Source organism: Moschus berezovskii, chromosome 3 (assembly GCF_049115385.1).
Source record: "Moschus berezovskii isolate FMDL1 chromosome 3, NW_MosBer_1.0, whole genome shotgun sequence".
Lineage (NCBI taxonomy): Eukaryota > Metazoa > Chordata > Mammalia > Artiodactyla > Moschidae > Moschus > Moschus berezovskii.
The window spans coordinates 45,845,618-45,871,777 of NC_142462.1; the positions used below are offsets into that span (position 1 = coordinate 45,845,618).

Sequence of the window (26,160 nt, forward strand, 5' to 3'; positions counted from 1 at the left end):
AGCTTTTTATGGCAGCCACTATCACTTGTACTTGGCCTAGACACAGGGGCAAGGAGGGGAGTGGGACATAATTACAAAAAAAAAGAGGAAGGGCTTAGAGTGTTCTGTGATAGGAAGATGTTGGCAAGGGGAAGCTACGGAGGACTGTCCAGAAGTGGGCATCTTATGTGATTGGTTCCGCACATAGATGGCTTTCTTTGGTCTATCCTGAGTTGCAATACAGGGCAAGAGTATAAAGATGCTGGCAGAACTTTGACCAAGTTCTGACAGTGCTGAGCAAGTTGCTGCAGAATTGTAGTGTGGTTTCCCAAGTTGGTTGCTTCAGAAGTTGTGAGTCAGAGCTCTGTTGTCATACAGAGTCTGAGAGGGTCTCATCATAGAAGGAGCCATGTGCAAGTGGAATCATTACACACAGGGTACAAGGAAAGTGGTGTGCTCTTCCAGAGCCTCACAGTTGGTGCACTTTGGATCTAAGCCTTAGTCTCTTGTATTTGTGGGGCTAGACGTTTTCCTCAAACTAGTAGACTGTGAGAAACCAACCACCTAGTAATCTAAGTCCTTACACACTGAATTAATTTAAGAAATTTCTAATGGAAAGACTATTTATGTAAACTGGCAGACATATCTTCTTAAACAATTGGTCATTCCCTTTTTTGATGATGAATTTGTTCAGAGAGTTGTTAGATGCTACAAAAAAAAACAAAGCAGCAGTAGCATCCAGGATTCCCAGTGATGATATATTTGGAATAGTGGTTTTTAATCTCTCTGATATCAGAATCAAGAGGGAGCTTTGAAAACTGTCATGTTCCTGGTCATACCAGCAGAGAGAGAGATACCAGTGCAACTGATATTGTGGGACCCAGGTATTACTATTTTTTTTAAAAAAGATTCCTTTTTGTTTTTAGTGTGGCTAGCATTGACCACTAAACCATTGGTTTAGAGCAAAGATTGCAAAATCAACAATTTGTTGTTGTTCAGTTGCTAAGTCATGTCTGACTCTGCAACCACATGGACTGCAGCACACTATGCTTCCCTGTCATTCACTGTCTCCCAGAGTTTGCTCAAACTCATGTCCATTGAGTCGGTGATCAGTGGATTGCCATTCAACTATCTTATCCTCTGTTGTCCCCTTCTCCTCCTGCCCTCAATCCTTTTCAGTATCAGGGTCTTTTCCAGTGAGTCAGTTCTTTGCATCAGATGACCAAAGTATTAGAGCTTCATCATCAGTCCTTCCAATGATTATTCAGGGTTGATTTCCTTTAGTACTGATTGGTTTGATCTCCTTGCTGTCCAGGGAACATTCAAGAGTCTTCTTCAACACCACAGTTTGAAAGCATCAGTTCTTTGGTGCACAGCGTTTTTTATGGTCCATCTCTCACATTTGTACCTGACTTTTGGAAAAAACTTAGCTTTGACTGTATGGACCTTTGTTGAAAGTGATGTCTCTGCTTTTTAATATGCTGTCTAGGTTTGTCATAGATTTTCTTCCAAGGAGCAAACGTCTTTTGATTTCATGGCTACACTCACAGTCCACAGTGATTTTAGAGCCCAAGGAAATGAAATCTGTCACTGTTTCCTTTTTTCCCCTCATCTGTTTGCCGTGAAGTGACAGGACTGGATACCATGATCTTAGTATTTTGAATGTTAAGTTTTAAGCCAGCTTTTTCATTCTCCTCTTTCAGAGACTCTTTAGTTCCTCTTTGCTTTCTGCCATTAAGGTGGTATCTGCATATCTGAGGTTATTGATGTATCTTCTAGCAGTCTTTATTTCAGCTTGTGATTCATCCAGCCCAGATTTCACATGATGTACTGGGGGCTTCCCTGGGGGCTCAGATGATAAAAGAATCTGCCTGTAGGGCGAGAGACCCAGGTCTTATCCCTAGGTTGGAAAGATCCCCTGGAGAAGGGAGAGGGTACCCACTCTAATAGTCTTGCCTGGAGAATTCCATGGACAGAGGAGCCTGGCAGGCTATGAGGTCCATGAGGTCACAGAGTCGGACATGACTGAGCAACTAACAAACTCTACATAGAAGTTAAATAATATTATACAGTCTTGTACGCTTTTCCCAAGGTGGAACCAGTCTGTTCCATCTCCAGTTCTAACTGTTGCTTCTTAACTTGCATACACAGATTTTTCAGGAGGTAAGTAAAGCGATCTGGTATTCCCATCTCTTTAAGAATTTTCCACCGTTTGTTGCCATCCACAACTCTTAAGTCTAAGGCTTTAGAGTAGTCAGTGAAGCAGAAGTAAATGTTTTTTTCTGCAAATCCCTTGCCTTCTCTATGATCCAATGGATGTTGGCAGTTTGATCTCTGGCTCCTCTGCCCTTTCTAAATCCAGCTTGAACATCTGGAAGTTCTCGGTTCACGTACTGTTGGAGCCTCGTTTAGAGAATGTTGACATTACTTTGCTAATGTGAGATGAGTGCAATTGTGCAGTAGTTTAAATATTCTTTGGCATTGCCTTTCTTTAGGATTAGAATGAAAACTGACCTTTTCCAGTTTTGTGGCCACTGCCGAGTTTTCAAAATTTGCTGCTGTATTGAGTGCAGCACTTTCACAGCATCATCTTTTAGGATTTGAAATAGTTCAGCTGGAATTCCATCACCTCCAGTAGCTTCGTTCATAGTAAATGCTTCCTAAGGCCCACTTGACTTTGCATTCCAGAGTGTCTGGTTCTAGATGTGTCATGGTAATTCCTGATTTTCTATCCAGTGTTTTACATACACTCTTTTATTAAATTATCACCAGCATCCATTAAGATAGTTGTTGTTACCTTGTTTTTCAAGATATGGGAACTGAAATTCATAGTAACTAAATAATTTGCCTGTAGCAATTGAATAATTAATGTGAAGTCATAAAATGATAGGTACATGAGCCCTTATTTATAGAGAGCTCTTTTTTACTGAATTCCCATAACCCAGTATTAAACATAGTGCAATTGACATTTCACTGTGTTTAATATTGGGTGCTGGGAAATTTAATGTAATAGCATATTCATTTGTATATATTCATCTATACAGTTTCTCTGTAAAATTTTTAAAAGTATTGAATTCTAAACTCTGGCCCTGAAATTTTCAGATAAAGGATTATGAAACAGGAATAAGAACAGAATCAGATATAATCAGATCCAGAGGAATCCCTCTTAATCACTAGGCCATATACTGCTATCATGTGAGGTTTTTATTAAGTTGTGTGAATCTAATACATTTTCTTCATCATTCTAGGAACATGTTTATCCAGAGAACCCAAACCAGTCCCTATTACTGATAGGCCTGTAATTTCTGGTTCAGAAGAGAACTTAATAGCTTTCTAAACCAATAACCAGTCAGATACTTAATGCAATTTAATCTTTTCAGGACTCAAAACCTATCCTGGAGCCTTTGCCAGAATCAATAGCAAACTCTCAACTTTGTAGTTTATAGAATTTATTTTCTCATACTTTTGGAAGATCAGTTGTACTTGTATATCTCGGCATTTAAAGACCTTTTCCTGTTCTTTGTGAGCCATGTAAGATGATGACGTATTTTTGGCTGGGTCATTTTTAACTTCTTCCAACCTTTCAGACCAAAGGTCCTCAGCTCTTTTAGTATGAATAAGTTTGACACTATTTTATTATTTTTTCAACTCTTTATATCCTAGAGACTGTATTTAGCTCTAGAGCAACATCTTTCAATTTTATTAATCTGTATTGAAGTTTTTTTTTTTTTAAAGGTAGTTTTAATTTTTAGAATGAAATTTTGGGAGCAAATCATTCCAAGATAGTTTAAAATTTTTCATTGTCCTGTGCAGATAAGAATTGTAATTATTTTATGTGTCTTATATAATGCAAAGTGAAAACCTCCTAAAATAGTTTTTATACTACAGGTTAAACTGAGCACTGCATCTGTGGTTCAAGTGATTCTTCATTTAGAAGGACTAAATGAAGGACTAAAAGATCTAGTATATAATGAGGTATATAAACATATACAATTTGGGAGTCAAATGAGAAGTGCAGAATAATAGTTAAGATAGTTTCTCCATCTAATATTATAGGAGTAAGCCCCTGAATCTCGTATTTCTTCTTCCTTTAGGATGTTCTTTTCTTTTTTTTGGTCTATTGCTACTGCTTAGTCATTTCAGTTGTGTCCGATGAATCTGTTCTAATTTCTAATATGATGGATAATTGAAGGGATCCTTTCCTTATCTGTACTCAGAAAGCCTGCTCCATTGTCCCTGTAACTCAGCTGTTTTTTAATCGATCCCTCTGAAGAGATAATATGCTAGCAGAATGACAAAATGTCTCAGAGTCTGCACACTTGTCTGAAAAGTTAAATCCGTTCTTTCCTTTCTCCAAAAAGAATGTCTAATAGTAAAAGCCTTTGACCCAGAAAGGAGGTGTAGGTAATAATCCTTTACCTCATTTAAAATGCACTTCAGTAGCCTTCCTGTCAATCTCTTGTGAGAACAAATGAGAACGTATGTGTGAAACGCCTAGCAGAGTGTGCGTCAGCTCTCAATAAATGGTGGCTGGTGATTTGTGGAGGCGATTGTTGGCATGTTGGTGACGGCATTTTGAGCTGTTCATATTTCTTAAATCAATGAGAATCAGTGAGTCTTTGGTGGAAGAAAGTCAGTTGGCCCTGAATGGACTCTTACCTGTACTTTTCAAAAGATGTCTAAGGACTGACCACCTAGTAAACCAACTAAACAACTACCTAGGACATAACTTTTTAAATATAACTTTAAATATAATTATATATTTTGTATTGAAACAACACTAAAGTAGAATTATGATTGATCTTTTAACATATGTTTTGCATTTGGGAATTGGTTTCATATTGAATGATGAATAAACTATTCTTTATAGCACTTAATTTCTCTATAAACCTTAGACCTATTTCAAGTCTGTGTTTGCATGGAGAGCCATGATAAATATGCATGCGTGCTCAGTTAAATGGGTCATTGTCAGCCATTTTAGAAATGCACTTATGTTGATAGAAAATAGGATCAGAAGGACTACCTCTGTCTATTCAACACATTATTAAATTAGCAGTTTAAAAACTGTGCTCTGGTAGAGGATGAGTTGACATTCCTTTATGTAGGTTGACTTAAATCCAAACAGAAATCTTGGTTGCAGGTCTTATAAAACTTCTCTTGCATGTATTTGTATATGCATATGTATATGCATATAAAATACTCAAATATCAAAGAGCACCTATTTGTCATGATTATATTGAGTAGGCTATTTTTTCTTAAACTCTGTTAAGACATGGATTCCCTTGAAAAATTTGTGTAAGATGTGGAAGTTTTTACAGAAAAATTGACATATAAATGCCTACACAAAATACTGTGGACAGTTTCTAGAGATTGATAAATCTAATTCTGGTAGGCGGTTCATGAATCTCAAAGTCAGCACCATTCTTCATTGAACTTTGAGTCAGGCAGAAAATCTAAGTGATTACATTAATTTTATAGTGAGCTTATTGAAGTATAGAGTAGGTAAGCCAGTCAGCTACTTTCTGTAAAGAAAAAAAAGCCTAGTTCTTAATTCTTATATTAGCATTCTAGCTGTATTCATAGTGATTTAATTCCATAATTGGCAAAGCCTATAGAATAGGTTCTATATTGTATAGCATAATACTTCTGGTCATAATTCTTACTGCTCCCTGCATTAATGTCTGTCAATTTATTTTTCTACATTTGAACAATTCTCTCATCTAAGTAGCAGGGTCACTTAGACAAAAATTAATCTATAAATTAGAATACAGTGAAAGTTAAGAGAGAATGGTTTTTGTATAGTTCTATGTATTAACTTTTCATTATGAATTTGAAATAGTGAATATATTTTTACATTGGACAGTCTTATCAAGCATGAATTTTGTGTCTCATTAGTGATCTAAGTTTGTTTTCCAACAGTGAGACATTCCAAGTTAGTTTTGAATTTCACATCCAAATAGGAGCAGAATTTCATCTGTCATTGCACATTGTAGCTTTGCTGAGAGGAAGACCCAGATGCCATGTGGAGAGAAATGTGGCCTGGGGATGAGTAAACAGCCACTGCATGATTGATGAACAGGAGCAGTTCATACAGTTTCTGTTGAGACAGGGAGCTACATCTCCTCAGACCTCTGTGAACTATCAAGTGTGGGCTGACTGAGAAATAGGTCCTGTCTTATTTCCTACCCTTCCCAACATGACAGGAAAAAATGCTCCTTGAATCGCAACAAATCATTTGACACATAGTAACAGTAGATCAAAATGATTTTATGAACCCTACAAGAAAATGAATGTTGTAAGACTTAAAATATTTCTGTTGTGAAGTTCTTCTTGGAAATTAGTGTGTTGAATCAGATAGACTCTGGACCCAGAATATCTGAGTTAAAAATCAGATTCCTTCCTTTGCTGTGTAACCTTGAGCTAGTTATATAGCTTGTTGAACCTCAGTTGTTTCATCTGGGACAATGATTATTCCTACGGTATCAGTTTTGTGTGAGGAACAAATTAGTTAACGCCTGATGTATGGTAAATAAGCTTTCAATGAATACTAGCTATTCTTATTTTTAAATTAAAAGTCATGCAACCCAAAGGGGTGGGATGGGATGAGGAGGAAAGTTCAAGAAGGTGGGGACATGTATATACTTACGACAGATTCACATTTTTGTATGACAGAAACCAACACAACATTATAAAACAATTATCCTCCAAGTTAAAAAATAAAAAACAAGCTGTAATAATAGCTAAACAAAATAAGTTCATGAGAAATGTTTTTCCATAGTTTTACAATTCTGCATGTATCTGGAATTTTTAAGAATTATTATTAATTACATATTCATTCATTTAGCAGATATTTTTGAGGGGCCTCCAAGTAGCAGACACTGTTCTTGATCTTCAGCAGGTAGGACTGTATGAAACAGAGTGACAGGAGTGGAGTTGAAGGAGGTTGCTAGGAAGGGGTGATGATAAGGAAATATTTTGGTAGACCATTGAAGTAAAGTAAGGGAAGTGAAAGGAAGAGTATTCCAGGCAGTGGATCTTTAGATGTAATAAGTCTCCAAGGCCAGGGTGTGCCTCGTCTGTTTACGGAACCAGAAGGCGGCCAGCAAAGTAGTGTTAGGAATATCTCCATGGGAGATGAGGTTGGTAGTGGGAGTGGAATGCACATTACTTCAGACCTTTCATAATAGGTGTGAGAGGGAAGCCATTGGACGATTTTCAGCAAGAGAGTAACATCAGATTTATATCGTAAGAAGGATCACTGCATGTATTGGGAATGGGGGACACACATGGAATCAGAAAAATCAAATAGGAGCAGTTGCAATTGTTTAAGTAGAAATGATGGTGTTTTGGACAAGCCTGATGACAGTGGAGGTTGTTTTTTATTTAAGGCTCAGTAATGTGTTAACTGGGCTTCCCTGGTGGCTCAGAGGTTAAAGCGTCTGCCTCCAATACGGGAGACCCGGGTTCGATCCCTGGGTCCGGAAGATCCCCTGGAGAAGGAAACGGTAACCCACTCCAGTATTCTTGCCTGGAGAATCCCATGGACGGAGAAGCCTGGTAGGCTGCAGTCCACGGGGTCGCAAAGAGTCGGACACGACTGAGCGACGGAACGGACGGAACGGAACGGAATGTGTTAACTTTGGCCACCTCATGCGATGAGTTGACTCACTGGAAAAGAGTCTGATGCTGGGAGGGATTGGGGGTGGGAGGAGACGGGGACGATAGAGAATGAGATGGCTGGATGGCATCACCGACTCGATGGACATGAGTTTGAGTGAACTCCAGGAGTTGGTGATGGACAGGGAGGCCTGGCGTGCTGTGATTCATGGGGTCGCAAAGAGTTGGACACGACTGAGGGACTGAACTAAACTTGACTGAACTGAATGTGTTAAATACCTACTATGCGTGGGATGCTTTCCATGTATATTGTCTAATCCACACAATAACCCTAAAAGGGAAATATCAGTACCATTCAGGGGTATGATTTTCCCACAAGGTCCTTGAACTGAAGTACAAGTATAGCACTATGCTCACTGTGTTCCCTTATTTCTCCATCTAGACATAAAGGAGAAAAGAAAAAGGACAAGTACTGCACGTTGATTACATTGCCTGGCTAAGTAAACTTCTCATGACTACCATAGATATTTTCAGTAGTGGATACTTTGAGGAAAGGTTGTAAGGCTGACAGATTGAAGAGAATGGAAAACGTTGTACAGTGGGTTTTGGAGTTTTTGATGTTTAGAGATCCAGTGTGTTGAAAGTAAAATCCTATTTTCGGAATAAGCTGAGTGACAATTTAGCATTTTAGATAAAGCACTAGAAGCAGAGTACAAAAATGAAGCTAGGAACAATAAAAAATCCTGAAAAACCTTTTAAATTTTAATGGGATATTTATTTAATAAGTAAATAATCATTACTTGCTTAGTAATGATTATTGTTTATCACTTGTTTAGTATCTAGTCTGTGGCAATTAGAAGCTTGACATTTAATAAGAAGAGTAAGACATGATATCTGCCCTCAAGAGCTTAACTGTATGCTAAATGATAATAGCTTAAAAGAAACCATAAAGTGTTCTCTAGAAAGTAGAAGGGCTTGCCTGGTGTCCCAGATATTAAAGAATCTACTGGCAATGCCAAGAGAGCCGGGTTCGATCCCTGGGTCAGAAGATCCCTGGAGAAGGGAATAGCACCCTGCTCCAGTATTCTTGCCTGGAGACTTCATTAGACAAAGGAGCCTTGGCAGGCTAGAGTCCATGAGCTCACAAAGAGTCCAACACAATTGGACACAGTTTCACCTTCCAGAAATCAGTAAGCAGGTATGTGTCTTGAGGATGGCAGGGAAGTTGTCACAGGGGAGAAAGTAGTTTTGATAAATAATCTCTTCTGTTAGATTGGACCCAATGGAAAAGTTCACTTGATTCATGGAATAAAAATTTTCACTTTTCAGTATAGAAAGTCATACAACTTTAGCCATAGGTCCCTGTCACTATAGTTAATGTATCTGTAGCCTAGAATAGCTGTTTCTGGCCACCCAGATCTCCACTGACCATGAAAGATTAGCTTCTGATAATGACTCTTATAAGTTATTGTTGTTTTTCAATTTGAACTTCATCTTTGGACTGCCTCTTTCTATTCTGCGGCCAGCAGCGACTCTATTTTCCATCCACCACTCCATTGTTGGGACTTCCCTGATAGCTCAGCTGGTAAAGAATGTGCCTGCAATGCAGGAGACCCTGGTTCAATTCCTGGGTCAGGAAGATCCGCTGGAGAAGGGATAGGCTACCTACTCCAGTATTTTTGGGCTTCCCTGGTGGCTTAGCTGGGAAAGAATCCACCTACAATGCATGAGATCTGGGTTCAGTCACTGGTTTGGGAACATCCCATGGTAAAGGGAACGGCTATCCACTCCAGTATTCTGCCTGGAGAATTCCATGGACTGTACAGTCCATGGGGATGCAAAGAGTCGGACACAACTGAGCAACTTTCAGTTTCCTCCTTTATTAATTATTTTGCTCATATTAGGATGATATTCTACTAACACCTAAAGAAATGGGTCCTGATTTTGAAGAGGGGCTGTGATTCCTCATATAGTGGTAAAAACAATTGGTATTATAGAGAGATTGAAAGGAAACCCTTATTTTTATTACAGCCGTCAGGCCTTTCATTACTCAAAATTGTTCAGCTCTTTTGACAGTAAGGATTTTTCTTTGTATCAAAATCATAGTATTGACTATAAAAGCACTGTTATAGAAATTATTCTGTAACTTGTCTGGCAGTAATTTTGATGTACTCTTAGCATTTGTAAATAGTTTAATATTATTCTAAAAGTGGGCTGATTTAACAACAAATCGTTGTTTCACCCTGAGGTTAGAAATCTAAGCCCATGTCCTAGCTCTGGTAGGAATTCCAAGAATATATTGTAGACAAAGTGTTGGGAGTGAGTCTTACGTGTAATACGCAAACTTGAAGTAATATTTATTTGGCATGTGTATAATGTGAAGGTGTTTCAGAGGTTGTCTGTATTTAAAAATTCAGAATCATTGATTCTTAAAGTGTGGTTCAGGCTCATCTGGGACTCTATAGACCCCTCTGAGAGGGAGTGCAAGTTACACATTATTCATGAGTAAAAAATGTACTTCACATGTAAAATATCCCAATAATCCGTTTCAGTGTAATACAGAAGGAAATGTTCATTGATCGGGTTTCAGATTTTTCATTGCACTAACCTTTAAGAAATTTTAGAAATTTCTATTTGTTGAGTTATGATGTGGTATCACAAAAGTTTATCCACAGTTCTCTATAAAGCACACTAAAATATTCCTTTATTTTCACACTATGTATCTTTGCCACTTTTCTCATTGTTTTCTAAAAAAATCTGTTTATTTTCTTGAAACTATGTTATTTAATCATATAATATGAGGATTATTATTTTTGCTAAAAGAACCAGTAGGTTTTAGTTTAAAGACTCTTAGTTTAAATGCTAATAGAATAAGTGCTAACATATATAACGCACATACCCAAAACCTTTTGGAGTCCTCAGTAATTTTTAAGAGTATAAACACATCATGAGATTGAATGTTTATTGTGACTTCCAGCCTTCCAGACTTAACTTCTGTTACTTAAGCCACCTAGTGCACAATAATTTTTATAGCAACCCAAAGTGTAAGAGATGCTTATAAAAGTTTTTTATTAATGGCTGTGACTTCTGCCATTCTCAGAAGCCATGCTTACTACTTTTGAAGAACAAACCAATAAACAAATCTTCAGTAATCTTCATATCATTAAATGGGAAGTTATCCTTTCATAAAGATTCTACATATGAAAATCAATTGTCAATGTTGTAGACTTTTCCTATGTCTAAAATATTTTGTATGGGTATTCTATTTTTGGTAAGTACCTTTTATATTGATATTTCAATGTTCTCATCAAAATAAGATGAAATTAATCATAAAACATAGATGAGAATGTTGTTCAGGTATTTTTGTAACTAAAATGTAGTTTTAATTTTAGGATCCACTTTGTACTTTTTATTTAAGTATGACTAGATTTAAAGTTACTTTGTGAACTTTTCTAACAGTTTTCTTATTTATAAAAATTTATAGCAGGGGAACTATGAAAATATCTCTTTTTTATTCAAAGAAAATAACTTTCCTTTGAAGATATTCCTAAAATATTAAAATATAAGGTAACTTTTACTTCTTGTTGTAATTCTTTAATTAAAAATAAATGCAACAGATGTTAGTCTTTTGTTAGTAAGTATTACATATAAATAGCAAAAATAATAATGAAAAGCTTATGATTTTCTGTTACTATTGGAAGCATAAAATTCTTGAGGTACATCATGACACTGTTATATAAGTGACAAAGAAACTGAAAAAAATAATTATATATTCTCTCCAGGTTTTAAGAAAAGCTATAGAAAATAATTTTTATGAAGTATGCACTATGTGGCTATCAGTAAAACAATGAAATTCTTCAGTTCAGTTCAGTCGCTCAGTCGTGTCCAACTCTCTGCAACCCCATGAATCACAGCACGCCAGGCCTCCCTGTCCATCACCAGCTCCCGGAGTTCACTCAAACTCATGTCCACAGAGTCAGTGATGCCATCCAGCCATCTCATTCTCAGTCGTCCCCTTCTCCTCCCGCCCCCAATCCCTCCCAGCATCAGGGTCTTTTCCAGTGAGTCAACTCGTCGCATGAGGTGGCCAAAGTATTGGAGTTTCAGCTTTAGCATCAGTCCTTCCAATGAACACCCAGGATTGATCTCCTTTAGAATGGACTGGTTGGATCTCCTTGCAGTCCAAGGGACTCTCAAGAGTCTTCTCCAACACCACAGTTCAAAATCATCAATTCTTCAGCGATCAGCCTTCTTCACAGTCCAACTCTCACATCCATACATGACCACTGGAAAAACCATAGCCTTGACTAGAGGGACCTTTGTTGGCAAGGTAATGTCTTTGCTTTTTAATATACTATCTAGGTTGGTCATAACTTTCCTTCCAAGGAGCAAGCGTCTTTTAATTTCATGGCTGCAGTCAGCATCCACTGGGATTTTGGAGCTCAAAAAAATAAAGTCGGACACTGTTTCCACTGTTTCCCCATCTATTTCCCATGAAGTGATGGGACCAGATGCCATGATCTTTGTTTTCTGAATGTTGAGCTTCAAGCCAACCTTTTCACTCTCCTCTTTCACTTTCATCAAGAGGCTTTTTAGTTCCTCTTCACTTTCTGCCATAAGGGTGGTGTCATCTTCATTTCTGAGGTTATTAATATTTCTCCCAGCAATCTTGATTCTAGCTTGTGCTTCTTACAGCCCAGTGTTCCTCATAATGTACTCTGCATATAAGTTAAATAAGCAGGGTGACAATATACAGCCTTGACGTACTCCTTTTCCTATTTGGAACCAGTCTGTTGTTCCATGTCCAGTTCTAACTGTTGCTCCCTGACCTGTATACATGTTTCTCAAGAGGCATGTCCTTTTCATTATAGGGGACTGGAATGCAAAAGTAGGAAGTCAAGAAACACCTGGAGTAACAGTCAGATTTGGCCTTGGAGCACGGAATGAAGCAGGGCAGAGGCTAATAGAGTTTTGCCAAGAGAACTCACTGGTCATAGCAAACACCCACTTCCAACAACACAAGAGAAGACTCTACACATGGACGTCCCCAGATGGTCAACACCAAAATCAGATTGATTATATTCTTTGCAGCCAAAGATGGAGAAGCTCTATACAGTTAGCAAAAACAAGATCAGGAGCTGACTGTGGCTCAGATCATGAACTCCTTATTGCCAAATTCAGACGTAAATTGAAGAAAGTAGGGAAAACCACTAGACCTTTCAGATATGACCTAAATCAAATCCCTTATGAAATTCTTACTAAATCAAAAATGTTTTACCTCTACCTGTATCCAAATGGTTATAGGTTGTATAGGTCTCTCATAGTAAGTCTTTGTTGAACCAAAACCATTTATATTTTTTAGATAAGTATATATTAAGTAAATAATTAACACAGTTGTAATTTTTTTAGGGGATCTTACACTGTCATTTTACAATTGAATATGTTTTTGAAACATCTTTTTTGATGAATATTTTCAGTTGAAAATTAATTTTAGCACCACAGAAGAGAAACAAATCTGTCCTGAAATGGAGGATCCTATGAAGGCCATTTAGGGAAAGCTTGCCTACCCTGGTTCCTTTCTAACAACTATAGGCTAATTTCTTTATTCTGATTATTTTAAAATGTTAAAAAAAAATCTGTATGTCTCAACTCAAACAGGGACTCTGTATCCACCTAGAGGGGTGGGATGGGTAGGAAGATGGGAGGGAGGTTCAAAAGGGAGGGTTTATATGTGTACTTATGGCTGATTCATGTTGAACTTTGACAGAAAACAACAAAATTCTGTAAAGAAATTATCCTTCAACTAAAAATAAATTAAAATGCAGGCAATCCAAAGTATCTAACTGTTCAGAATTTTGATTGGCTCATATCATAAGCCACTTGCTTGAGAGTTCTTGAGAAAAATATTCTAGCAGAATATTAACAGAACAAAATTCTAACAGAAGACAGTGAAGATATGAAACTCAGGTGTACCTGTATTGTGTCTGGTTCTCAGCTGCTACAGAGAAAATGAAGCTTTGCATCAGTATCAGAAGTTGGACCTTCCTCCTCTGATCATTTCTTTCTTGGTGATTAATAAATTTGAAACAAAAATAAATCTATAAATTTGCATTGCCCAAAAATCCTACACTCCTGTTGTGTAATAGGGCATCCTTGGCGATATTATCAAGTAGAAAACAATTTGGAGTAAAGACTTGAAGATAGCTTAAATGCCCATCAACAGAGCAATGGATTAAGAAAATGTGATACATATGTACAATGAAATATTACTCAGCCATTAAAATTAATGAAATAATGCCATTTGCAGCAACATGGATAGAACTCATACTGAGTGAAGTAAGTCAGACTGAGAAGGAGAAATATTCTATGACATCCCTTATATGTGGAATCTAAAAAGAAATAGAAGTACATTTACTTGTGAAACAGAAAGAGGCTCAGAGAATTAAAAAATGAACTTATGGTTGATGGGAGGAAGGTATAGTTAGGGACTTTGGGAGGGTCTTATACACACTACTATATTTAAAATGGATAATCAGTAAGGACCTTTTGTATAGCACATGGAACTCTGTTCTGTATTGTGTGCCAGCCTGGATGGAAGGGGATTTGGGGGAGAATGGCTGTGTATGTATGGCTGAGTTCCTTTGCTGCTTACCTGAAACTACCACAACATTGTTAATTGGATATAACCCGATACTAAATAACGTTTAAAGTTTTGGGGAAAAAATACTTGCAGATAACCTAGCCATTGCCTGGAGAAGCAGCATGCTGCAGTCTTAATAATTCTGGGTCTGAGCCGTGTTACTCGCTCAGTTGTGTTCAACTGTAGACCTAGGTCTAGAGAAAATTTTCTCTATTATAAGATCAGCATTTACTAACTGTCTGAACTTCAGTGAGTGAGCATCCTTAAGCATCAGTTTTCTTATCTCTTAAGTGGGGATAAAAGTAGTACCTTCTGTAAGAGTTTATCTGAGAATTAAATAATAGTCTCGGTAAAGCAGTAGCATAATATCTCCCACATTAGAAAAAAACAATTTAAGCTTGATTGATGTTGAATATGATGATGGTGTCAAATATGATGAAGAAAGAACTGGACAAATGTTCAAAATGAAATATTAGTGATATTTTGCTCCTGAAACTATTCTGCATTTTAATATCCTTAAATTTATTTTTCCTTTCTTTTCATTTGAAATTAATGAGATAGACATATGGTTATGTACCAGCCTGATAAAATATTTCTACGATAAAAATATTATTTTGTATGTGTGTGAAACTTCACCATGACTGATAGTAGATCTTGCTTGTGGCAGTAATATAATAGCTGCCATAAAATGATTGCAATTTTATCTGTACTTGAAATTTCCTGTCTCTCTTTAATTTGGTTTAAATTTTTAGGTGAGTTTGGAAATGCATCAGCTTTATTTGAACCTGGCTTTTAAATTTCTTTAGGTCAAAGGCATGTTTTTTCCTGATATTAAAACAAAAACAAACACATGCGGTAACAGACATCAACATAAAATAAGGTACAAATCTAGATTTTTAGTTGTTCTGATTATCTTCTGTAGATTATGTCTTATAGCTTCAGGATACTGTGATGTTGTGTGTGTGACTTGCAATTAATTCAAAGTATATTGTTTAAAGAGTTCAGAAAAAAAGATTGTTGAGAGGAACAAATTGACTCACAGAATCTCTCACGTGCTAGGCCACTCAGACAGGTGATAGCTTCTGTCCTTAATAGAGATGGTCAAAAATGTTTTAAAGAAAAAGAAAATAGCAGTTTTAAAGTAGGTGACTGCAAAATAATTCTCCACTGGTGTGACATAAAAAGGATATCATATATTGTGATTTAAAGTGTCTTCAACATTATCTTTTAGAAAAAGATGTGTATTCCTTGAATCTCTTTTTCTTTCTTCCCTCCTTTTCTTCTTTCTTTCCTGTTTTTATGTTTTTCTTTTTCAAGTGTTTCAGCCATCAAACTTTTCTTGATATTCATTTAGGCTTATAACTAGTGTGAAGATCAAGAGATTGTTCATTAGTGTATTTACTGGTTTTTTGGTTGCTTGTTTATGGAGTTTTCTTTGACATTTGGGACATGATTTCTTTTTGTATTTTGCTTTTGGATCCTTTGAACTCTAATTATTTAATTTTGCTAGAAATCTGATCTTTTTTGTAACTGAAATACTTGATAAAAGAAAACAATTGTTAAGAGTAAAATGTCTCATTATGATGATGCTTTAAGTTCCAGAATATTCCATAGAATTAAGAATAAATCAGCAGTTTAATTTTTAGAAAAGGAAAGTTTAGAATGTTTATTATGAAATATCTCATGAATATGTAGCAAATCAAATTGATTTTGATAAACTTCTTCATATTCTACTGTTACTTCTCTGTCTAGAAAATTTTACTTTGTGTGGTGAGAAATTAAAACAATATAAGAAATATACTGGAAACAAATGTATTTGAAAACAAAAAAAGTGGTATGAATATTAAGGAGAATGAAAGAAAGAAAAAGAACCCATTACTTTTAAAACAGAGTAGAACAAATTCAGTATAGCAGTGCTTTGCAAGAACAAGCCTATGTTCAAGATCAGAAAATAGTTTGTGGATCTCTGTTCTGATGGGCCCTCACTTCTGGTTTTCTTATGACCTTTCAATGGATTATTCCAAACTTGGGAATGAATTGGTTCTAGACTGACATGTTGTTTATGAAAAGCTCCCTCATCCACAGCATTCATTTGAGATGATTTAGAAAGCTTTTTTGACTCCATATATAACTCTTTAGGATAAAGAGGTCCAGTTATTTGAAGGCCACAATGTAATATCTCTTAATGCTGAGGACAGCACATACTGGAAAATGAAGAGGCACAGTTTTATAATTAAATAGTATGGCTAAGGAATCTGTGATAAAGTAAAAAAGTAATATACCAAGCAAAAAAAAAAAAACCCACAAACCCTCAATTTGAGGTAAAATGTGTTTTGACTGGTTAATCAAAGGTACAATCAGAATTTATTTTGCATATTTTTTAAACGTCTGATTAAATTGGACTATATGAAGTGTTTATTTTGCACAGAATTTTTCATGACAGAGTAAATCTGATTATTATGAAAAAGATGCAAAGATATTAGTAGGAATAATCAGAAAAACATTATTTTTAGCTGAAGCAAATTTTGAATTTTAGTGCTTTAAGAAAATGATTGCTGTCAAGGAAATTTTGGCATAAAAGACTAACTCATGACGAAGAAGAAATATAATTAAAAGACTATGGCATAGGAGTTTAAAAGAGTATTAATTGGATAAAATTATTTTATATGCCTTATATATCAGAACATACTGAATGAAATGGTTTAACAGGAGAAATTTTTAAAAGAGTATTAATTGGATAAAATTATTTTATATGCCTTATATATCAGAACATACTGAATGAAATGGTTTAACAGGAGAAATTTTTAAAAAACAGTTATAAAAGAGATCATATATAAATTGATTTAGACTTTATGTGTTATATAGTGTCATTTATTGCTAAATCATTCTGAGAAACTAGTATTTCTTTTTCTGGAATGTGAAATAGAAGTGTGAGGCTCAGATTCTGGATGTTTTTGGAGCAAAATTTTAACCTCTCTTACTTGCTACTATGGTTCAAGTATATGGCTAACTGCTTTCTATAAAGTTTCTTTTAATTGTTCTCGGGATTGTTAATTTCAGTTATTTATTTCAGATACTTCTGGAAAGGAAGAGACAATTGATAGAGCTGGAATGACATATTCTGTTAAGAATTAATGGTTAAACCCTTTGGAAATTTATAAATGCTTCTTAGGGTACCAGGATATTTTCCTTATTTTGTCAGCTACTGAGAGCTTTGGTAGTTGAGGTTGTCAACTAGAGAAAACCACTCAAGTCGTGCCCCCTCCTCAGACAAGACCTACAGTGAATGACTGGTTACTCAGAGGTTAAATATAGCGTGAAAGAGGCACCCTACAAACTGATTTCTGTTATAAGTTGATGAGCATTATATCACCAATATGGGTAGTAACAAATCATAGAGATAGACATCCTGGAATGTGAAATCAAGTGGGCCTTAGGAAGTATCACTATGAACAAAGCTAGTGGAGGTGATGGAATTTCAGTTGAGCTATTTAAAATCCTGAAAGATGATGCTGTGAAAGTGCTGCACTCAATGCCAGCAAATTTGGAACACTCAGCAGTGGCCACAGGACTGGAAAAGGTCAATTTTCATTCCAATCCCAAAGAATGTTCAAGAAGAACGTTCAAACTACTGCACAATTGCACTCATCTCACAAATAGCAAAGTAATGCTCAAAATTCTCCCAGTCAGGCTTCAACAGTACATGAACCGTGAACTTCCAGATGTTCAAACTGGGTTTAGAAAAGGCAGAGGAACCAGAGACCAAATTGCGAACATCTGCTGGATCATCGATAAAGCAAGAGAATTCCAGAAAAACATCTATTTCTACTTTATTGACTATACCAAAGCCTTTGACTGTGTGGATCACAATAAACTGTGGAAAATTCTGAAAGAGATGGGAATACCAGGCCACCTGACCTGCCTCCTGAGAAATCTGTATGCAGGTCAGGAAGCAACAGTTAGAACTGGACATGGAACAACAGACTGGCTCCAAATAAGAAAAGGAGTACGTCAAGGTTGTGTGTTGTCACCCTACTTATTTAACTTATATGCAGGGTGCATCATGAGGAACGCTGGACTAGATGAAGCAAAAGCTGGAATCAAGATTGCTTGGAAAAATATCAGTAACCCTCAGATATGCAGATGACACCACCCTTATGGCAGAAAGTGAAGAACTAAAAAGCCTCTTGAAAGTGAAAGAGAAGAGTGAAAAAGTTGGCTTAAAGCTCAACATTCAGAAAAATAAGGTCATGGCATCCAGTCCCATCATTTCATGGCAAATAGATGGGGAAACAATGGAAACAGTAACAGATTTTATTTTTGGGGGGACTCCAAAATCACTGCAGATGGTGACTACAGCCATGAAATTAAAAGATGCTTGCTCCTTTAAAGAAAAGCTGTGGCCAACCTAGACAGCATATTAAAATGCAGAGACATTACTTTGCCAGCAAAGGTCCATCTAGTCAAAGCTATGGTTTTTCCAGTAGTGATTTATGGATGTGAGAGTTGGATTATATAGGAAGCTGAGCGCCAAAGAATTGATGCTTTTGAACTGTGGTGTTGGAGAAGACTCTTGAGAGTCCTTTGGACTGCAAGGAGATCCAACTAGTCTATCCTAAAAGAAATCAGTCCTGAATATTCTTTGGATGGACTGATGTTTAAGCTGAAACTCCAATACTTTGGCCACCTGATAGGAAGAACTGACTCATTGGAAAAGACCCTGATGCTGGGAGAGATTGAAGGAGGATGGAGGAGGGGATGACAGAGGATGAGATGGTAGGATGGCATCACCAACTCAATGGACATAAGTTTGAGTAAGCTCTGGGAGTTGGTGTGGGACAGGGAAGTCTAGCATGCTGCAGTCCATGGGGTTGAAAAGAGTCAGACACGACTGAGCGACTGAACTGAACAAACAAATCAAAGAAGGCTTTTTCAGAGGAGTTATATTAGTTTACCTTTCAACCAATAGCAGGGCATTCTAGGGATACAGAATAGCATAAGTATTTGGACGTTAAACTAAAAAGCATGGCTTCTATATGGAATTCCCAGAATTTCATCATGACCGATCAACAGATACAAGTAAGAATGTTGTTCGGACATGGAAATGGATAACACCCAGAGAATGACAATTCTTGCTTGTCAGTAAAGGGGAAATATGCTTTACCAGTAAGCAGGGTACTGCCATGATCAAGTTTGTGTTTTAGGTATGTATTCCTCTGTAATTTGAATTATAGTTAGGTTATGTTTTAGATATTTTTTTTGGCTATTAATGAGCTTGGATTTTGAATCTGTGAAGTGGTTTGGGGTGAGAGAGAGAGCAGAGTGTTTACAGAAGTACAGCCTTTTAGGAGGGAGGACTGAGTTTCTCGAGTCCAGTTTGGAGATATACATGTGCCTCAGGTTATATGAGCCATGTGTATACAGCCCAGGGTGAGTCCTCTAACCTGCCAGCCTAAGTAGGACTGGCCCTTCTCTAGGCCCTTCTCTAGAGGGCGTCTGTCTTGGAGTGTGTGTAAGTGTTTTTTTGTTATGTTTTGTTTCTAAAGAACTCTTTGCAGTTTATCATGTTACATACTTATTTTTTATAAAGACAGTGTAGAATATTAAGAACTAGGATATTATGCTCCTATTTTGTTTTCAATCCCAAATCTACCACATACTTACTCTGAGATCTAAAATCTATCAAAATAATAATTGATTTCTTTCTTTATGAGAATGACAGTGTCGTATTAGGTTAGAATATTTCATTGCCATGTGACAGAAAACAAATTCATGTTTCAGTGATAAAAATGTATTGGCAACTTTGAATTGTACCTGTTGAGACAAAGTGCAGAGGCAATGTTGATTCCAGGGATTCAAGTGATACCATCAGAACCTTGTCTCTACTCTACTCTGTAAAGGTTTCATTCCTAGGCTGATTTTCTCCGTGTTTAGCCAAGGATGTCACCCACCCAATGATAGTCTTATGTACTACAAATTTAGCCTTACCAGGAAAATATGAAGTGCTTCTTGTCTGATGGTTCAGTATAAGTCTTGGTATTTGAATTTCAAATAAATGATGAATCATTTTTTAAAATCTTAGGTTAAAGATTGTGTGGAATGCACTTATATTAAGAAACAATTTCTCTGTATATATGATAGTCAGCTGGAATTGGATATCCTGTATTTTTATTTGCTAGATATGATAACCCTTCTTAGAAACCTATCAATTTCTGAACCCATAACTCTGTTCAGGGTGGTAGAGTGTTGATTAGGCCTGGGTATGTACCTTCTTAACTAAACTCTCCCACCTTAAAGCAAAGCGATCGAGAAAGGGAGAAAGGTAATTTTATTACAAAAATTGAAGTGCTAGTTTTATCATGTGCATATAGAAAACCAAAAAATATACACAAATAAAAATGTTTTAGAAAACTGATATCTAATAGAACTCCCGAGGAGGTTCCATCATAAATAATCCTTTTGAAGCTGTTAGCACAGTGCCTGGCACATAGAAAATCTCAGTAAGTGCTTTCCACTGTACATACTATTACTGTTCTAGTAATTCTAATACCTAAGTATTGACTCCATTCATTCAGCAAATATGTACTGAACACGTCAATATTGTTTCAGTTTTCATGCTTTATCTGAATAGGAATAAAAGACATAAAAGGAGAATGATGAGATAATTCTATTAAACATCTTTGTTCCTTTGACTTCCCCTCCACTCCTACCCCAAATGAAAATTTTCCTAGGAACAGAGAGGAATTACTAGCTGAGGGGGAATGAATGTTCTGAAATCTTCAGTTACTTGTGTTGAACTGTCAGTTTATAGCTCTACAGTTTCCATGTTCCAAAGTCAGGCTATTTGTCTCCCCCTATCCACAGATTCAGCGCTATTTCCAATAACCAGACCATCCAGATATCTAAACTCTCAATCTAGTTCACAGCTCATATGACTCCTTACTAGTGAAGGAACAGATCAAGGTTAAAAATTAGTTTCTGTAGTTCTCTGGCTTGAGAGAGACATTCTCACCTTCCAACCCAACACAAAATTTCCAGTTTAGAGACGATTCATGGGACTTGAAACTTCAGTGTTGTTACTCTTTTTCCAGAGCTACTTATGCTTCTCTGATAACTTCTTCCGGTATATCTTTAACCTTCTGAGGTCAATTTGTCCTTCACAGAGCAGGTAAAATAAACTAGATAGAAAATTTACTTTGGAAAGCCCTATCAGAATAAACCTAATATTAGAGAAAAACCAGAGTCTTAAAGTTGCTCAAATGACTGTTTTGAAGTGGAAATATAATCTCTAGCCATCCCAGTTGACCACATTGATCTCCTTTCCTTAATCTAGAGGTTCAAAGAATTATTCTCCTCACTTTCAGTTCTTTCTAGTTCTTTTGTTTAGAAGACTGATGAGAAATTAATGAGGATTGCAATTTTTAAAATAACAGAGGAACTTCAAGGAAGATTAGTTGTATTGATGTTTAGCTTTGTCTGTTAAAGAAAAAAGTTCAGCTAAAATTCTCCATAACAGGGATCTGAGTGGACCCACATTAGGGAGTTTCATTCACGCTTTAACTGTGTGTACATGTAGGAAATGGGTGTCCCTCATAGCTCAGTCAGTAAAGAGTCTGTCTGCAATGAAGGAGACCCAGGTTTGATTCCTGGGTTGGGAACATCCCCTGGAGAAGTAAATGGCAAACCCACTCCAGTATTCTTGCCTGGAAAATTCCCTGGACTGAGGATCCAGGTGGGCTGCAGTCCATGGGGTTGCAAGAGTTGGACACGACTTAGCGACTAAACCACCACATGTAGCAAACCAGCCAAAAGGGGATCCTAAATTGTTTCACACATCTCTCTAAAGGAGATTGAAATTTATCTCTTATAAAGGAAAGAAATGGTATGGACCTAACAGAAGCAGAAGATATTAAGAAGAGGTGGCAGGAATACACAGAAGAACTGTACAAAAAAGATCTTCACGACCAAGATAGTCACGATAATGTGATCACTGACCTAGAGCCAGACATCTTGGAATGTGAAGTCAAGTGGGCCTTAGAAAGCATCACTACTAACAAAGCTAGTGGAGGTGATGGAATTCCAGTTGAGCTATTTCAAGTCTTGAAAGATGATGCTGTGAAAGTGTTGCACTCAATATGCCAGCAGATTTGGAAAACTCAGCAGTGGCCACAGGACTGGAAGAGGTCAGTCTTCATTCCAATCCCAAAGAAAGGCAATGCCAAAGAATGCTCAAACTACGGCACAATTGCACTCATCTCACACGCTAGTAAAGTCATGCTCAAAATTCTCCAAGCCAGGCTTCAGCAGTATGTAAACCGTGAACTCCCAGATGTTCAAGCAGGTTTTAGAAAAGGCAGAGGCACCAGAGATCAAATTGCCAACATCCGCTGGATCATGGAGAAAGCAAGAGAGTTTCAGAAAAACATCTATTTCTGCTTCATTGACTATGCCAAAGCCTTTGACTGTGTGGATCACAATAAACTGTGGAACATTCTGAAAGAGATGGGAATCCCAGACCACCTGACCTGCCTCTTGAGAAACCTGTATGCAGGTCAGGAAGCAACAGTTAGAACTGGACATGGAACAACAGACTGGTTCCAAATAGGAAAAGGTGTACGTCAAGGTTGTATATTGTCACCTTGCTTATTTAACTTATATGCAGAGTACATCATGAGGAACGCTGGACTGGAAGAAGCACAAGCTGGAATCAAGATTGCCGGGAGAAATATCAATAACCTCAGATATGCAGATGACACTACCCTTATGGCAGAAAGTGAAGAAGAACTAAAGAACCTCTTGATGAAAATGAAAGAGGGGAGTGATAAAGTTGGCTTAAAGCTCAACATTCAGAAAACTAAGATCATGGCATCTTGTCCCATCACTTCATGGCAAAGAGATGGAGAAACAGTGGAAACAGTGGCAGACTTTATTTTTGGGGGCTCCAAAATCACTGCAGATGGTTATTGCAGCCATGAAATTAAAAGACACTTACTTCTTGAAAGGAAAGTTATGATTAACCTAGACAGCATATTGAAAAGCAGAGACATTACTTTGCCAACAAAGGTCCATCTAGTCAAGGCTATGGTTTTTCCAGTTGTCATGTATGGATGTGCGAGCGAGTTGGACTATAAAGAAAGCTGAGCACCGAAGAATTGATGCTTTTGTACTGTGGTGTTGGAGATGACTCTTGAGAGTCCCTTCGACTGCAAGGAATTACAGCAGTCCATCCTAACGGAGATCAGTCCTGGGTGTTTATTGGAAGGACTGATATTGAAGTTGAAACTCCAATACTTTGGCCACCTGATGCGAAGAGATGACTCATTTGAAAAGACCCTTATGCTGGCTAAGTTTGAAGGCAGGAGGAGAAGGGGACTACAAAAGATGAGATGGCTGGATGACATCACCAACTCAATGGATATGTGTTTGGGTAAACTCCGGGAGCTGGTGATGGACAGGGAGGCCTGGCGTGCTGTGGTCCATTGTGTTGCAAAGAGTCGGACACAACTGAGTGGCTGAATTGTACTGAACTGAAAGCAAATAATAATGAAAATTTATTATTGAATTTTTAAATTGATAAATAGAATAATCATGACACAACTAGCTGCCACCTACAAAATGTAATTTCGAGAATACTTTTATAAACATACAGGGCAACATATAAAAACATATTAGTGTGTCAGTTTTCCTTCCAGTGTTTGGAAATAATACCTTGCAAGAGGCATGCAATTAGAAAGTGAATTTCATTATATTCTCGAATTTATGCTTTGCTTATCTAATATTTTCGTAATGTAAGTGTATTTATGTAGAGGAGGATACCTATGTGAAATGTTGTCTTTACTCTGTATTTCATTTCTTTAATTATAATTCTGTGAAATAATAGTTATGCATTGTTTGACCAAGTGTCTCACTTTATCCTGTTAATAATATTAGGACCTAATACCAGTGGTAATGTCCATTTATTCACTGCTCAGCATGTGACTAACATTAGTTAATTCTCACCAGGCTGTGAAAGAGCCCTTGCTACTCACATATTCATGGAAAAGCACACAGAATTTTATTTTGGTTAGGGAAGCCTTGAGGATACGCTGGGAGAAAAGGCCTGTAGATAAGCTGACAGAGAAAAGAATCAAAGAGAGGCTGCTAAACATAGGCCAGGAGAGATTAATTCCTTCATCTCTTAATCTCTCTTGAATTCCTTAATTCCTTCAAAATAAAGGAATATTTTCCTCTGAGCTGGAAGAAGAGGAGAGGGTTGTAGCAAATATCAATAAATTGAAAGGCAAACATTAATGCGAGTTTGGTTGACTGTGATTATGTACTGTCTTTGGTTTTGGCAACTCTAACAAAATACCGTAGACTGGGTGACTAATAAGCAACAGAAATTACTTTTTCATGATTCTGGAGCCTGGAAGTGTGAGCTCATGGTACCAGCCTGCTGAGGTTCTGGTGAGATCTCTCTTCTGGGTTGTCAAGTGCCACATTCTTTTTTTTTCCTCCCATAGTGAAAGTGGGAGAGGGAGAGAGGCAGCTCCCTAGGGTTCTCTCCTTTTTATAAGAGCAACAGTGCCATTCTTGAAGATTGCACCTTCGTGACCTGATTACCTCCCTAAAACTCTTAACTTCAAACACCTTACGTTGGAGGTGAGGATTTCAACATGAATTTTGGGGGGACATGAACATGTACTATAACATGTAGCAGTTTGTAAGTGTTGTAGATGCAGAAAAGATAGCAGATTGTGCTGATCCAAGACTATGAAGTTTTATGCAGATTAGGACAGAAAGGCAAAAGAAGGTTCCAAACTGAACGTTAACTAATTATTTGGTCTTCAAGTTAATCATTAGATGTAGAACAATTGTGTGTGGCTCATACCATTATAGAATATTCTCTGCTCTAAGAATCTCTCACAGACCCATCTAGAAGACAATACATACAGGCAAAATTGTAATACAAGGAAATAAACTGTTAATCCAATGGTGGATGTTAGTCAGTTAACATGGCCAACGTTCAGAGTGATGTCAGAGAAATGTTAAGTTCAAAAATTCTCTTTAAATCTGGGATGTCCCCTCCATTTTAGGACACAGGATAATATTGCATTTTTAAAAATCTGCCAACTGTAAGTCATCGTTCTTTGTAAAACCAATCCAGACTTTATACATATCAATTAACATGGGCAAAAATGTATCTCCCCAAGGCAATAAATAGATGTGGAATACTTATATTAGAATTAAAACTTCAAACTGTTGCAAATTTAACAGAATCTTGAAGAGACCAATTCTGAACTTAATACACAAAAAGTGAATCCATTATTAATTACCTTCTCAATGCATCAGTACACGAAGACTTGTACAGTTCATGCCATTCATGGTTCTTGGGTATCATCATTTTATTTACATTAGCTTCTGTGAAACAAATTGATTTCATGTTTGATAAATTTTAGCTAAATGACTACTGATTTCATAGAATTCTGGTGCATAAGGTCATTTGCTTTATAGATGGCAATTCTCTTTTTAAAAAAATTTTTAAGTTCCCAATTAACATGATTTAAGACTTACACTTACCTTGAGGATATTTTTAGATTGTGTTGTAAATGTTGATCTGCATGTACCAAAAATATACCTTAATTTGTTCATTTATAGAAGCTAAGAGGCAAGGTTTATTTGATTCGTACTGTGCAAAAATGTGGCACTGGCTATATAAGGAGCAATTTGGCAACAGCAAACCATTTCACAACATCCATTATTTCAGAAATAATGCCTGTTTTATTTCGTTGACTACAAGAAAGAATTAGAACTTTCCTGGCATATGTACAGAAATGAGCTCATTAGCGTTGTAATATCTTCTTATAACTGTTGGGAACAAGAAAAGAAAAACCAATCTGTTTGTTCCTTCCTTCCATATTCATGAAGCTGCTCAGAGGCAGTTT

The 26,160-nt window shown here is 36.9% G+C and overlaps 1 protein-coding gene across 15 annotated transcripts in view; it reads left to right on the top strand.

The window, feature by feature from the left end:
* Positions 1-26,160, top strand: part of CACNA2D1 (calcium voltage-gated channel auxiliary subunit alpha2delta 1) — a 545,949-nt gene that overhangs the window by 232,339 nt on the left and 287,450 nt on the right. For 7 of the 15 annotated variants that reach the window (XM_055420634.2, XM_055420636.2, XM_055420637.2 and 4 more), the window contains exon 4: positions 3,868-3,954. The exons of the other annotated variants lie outside the window; for them this stretch is intronic. In XM_055420634.2, the coding sequence (XP_055276609.2) occupies positions 3,868-3,954 (87 nt within the window). The remainder of the gene's footprint in view (positions 1-3,867; positions 3,955-26,160) is intronic. 15 annotated transcript variants of the gene reach the window in all.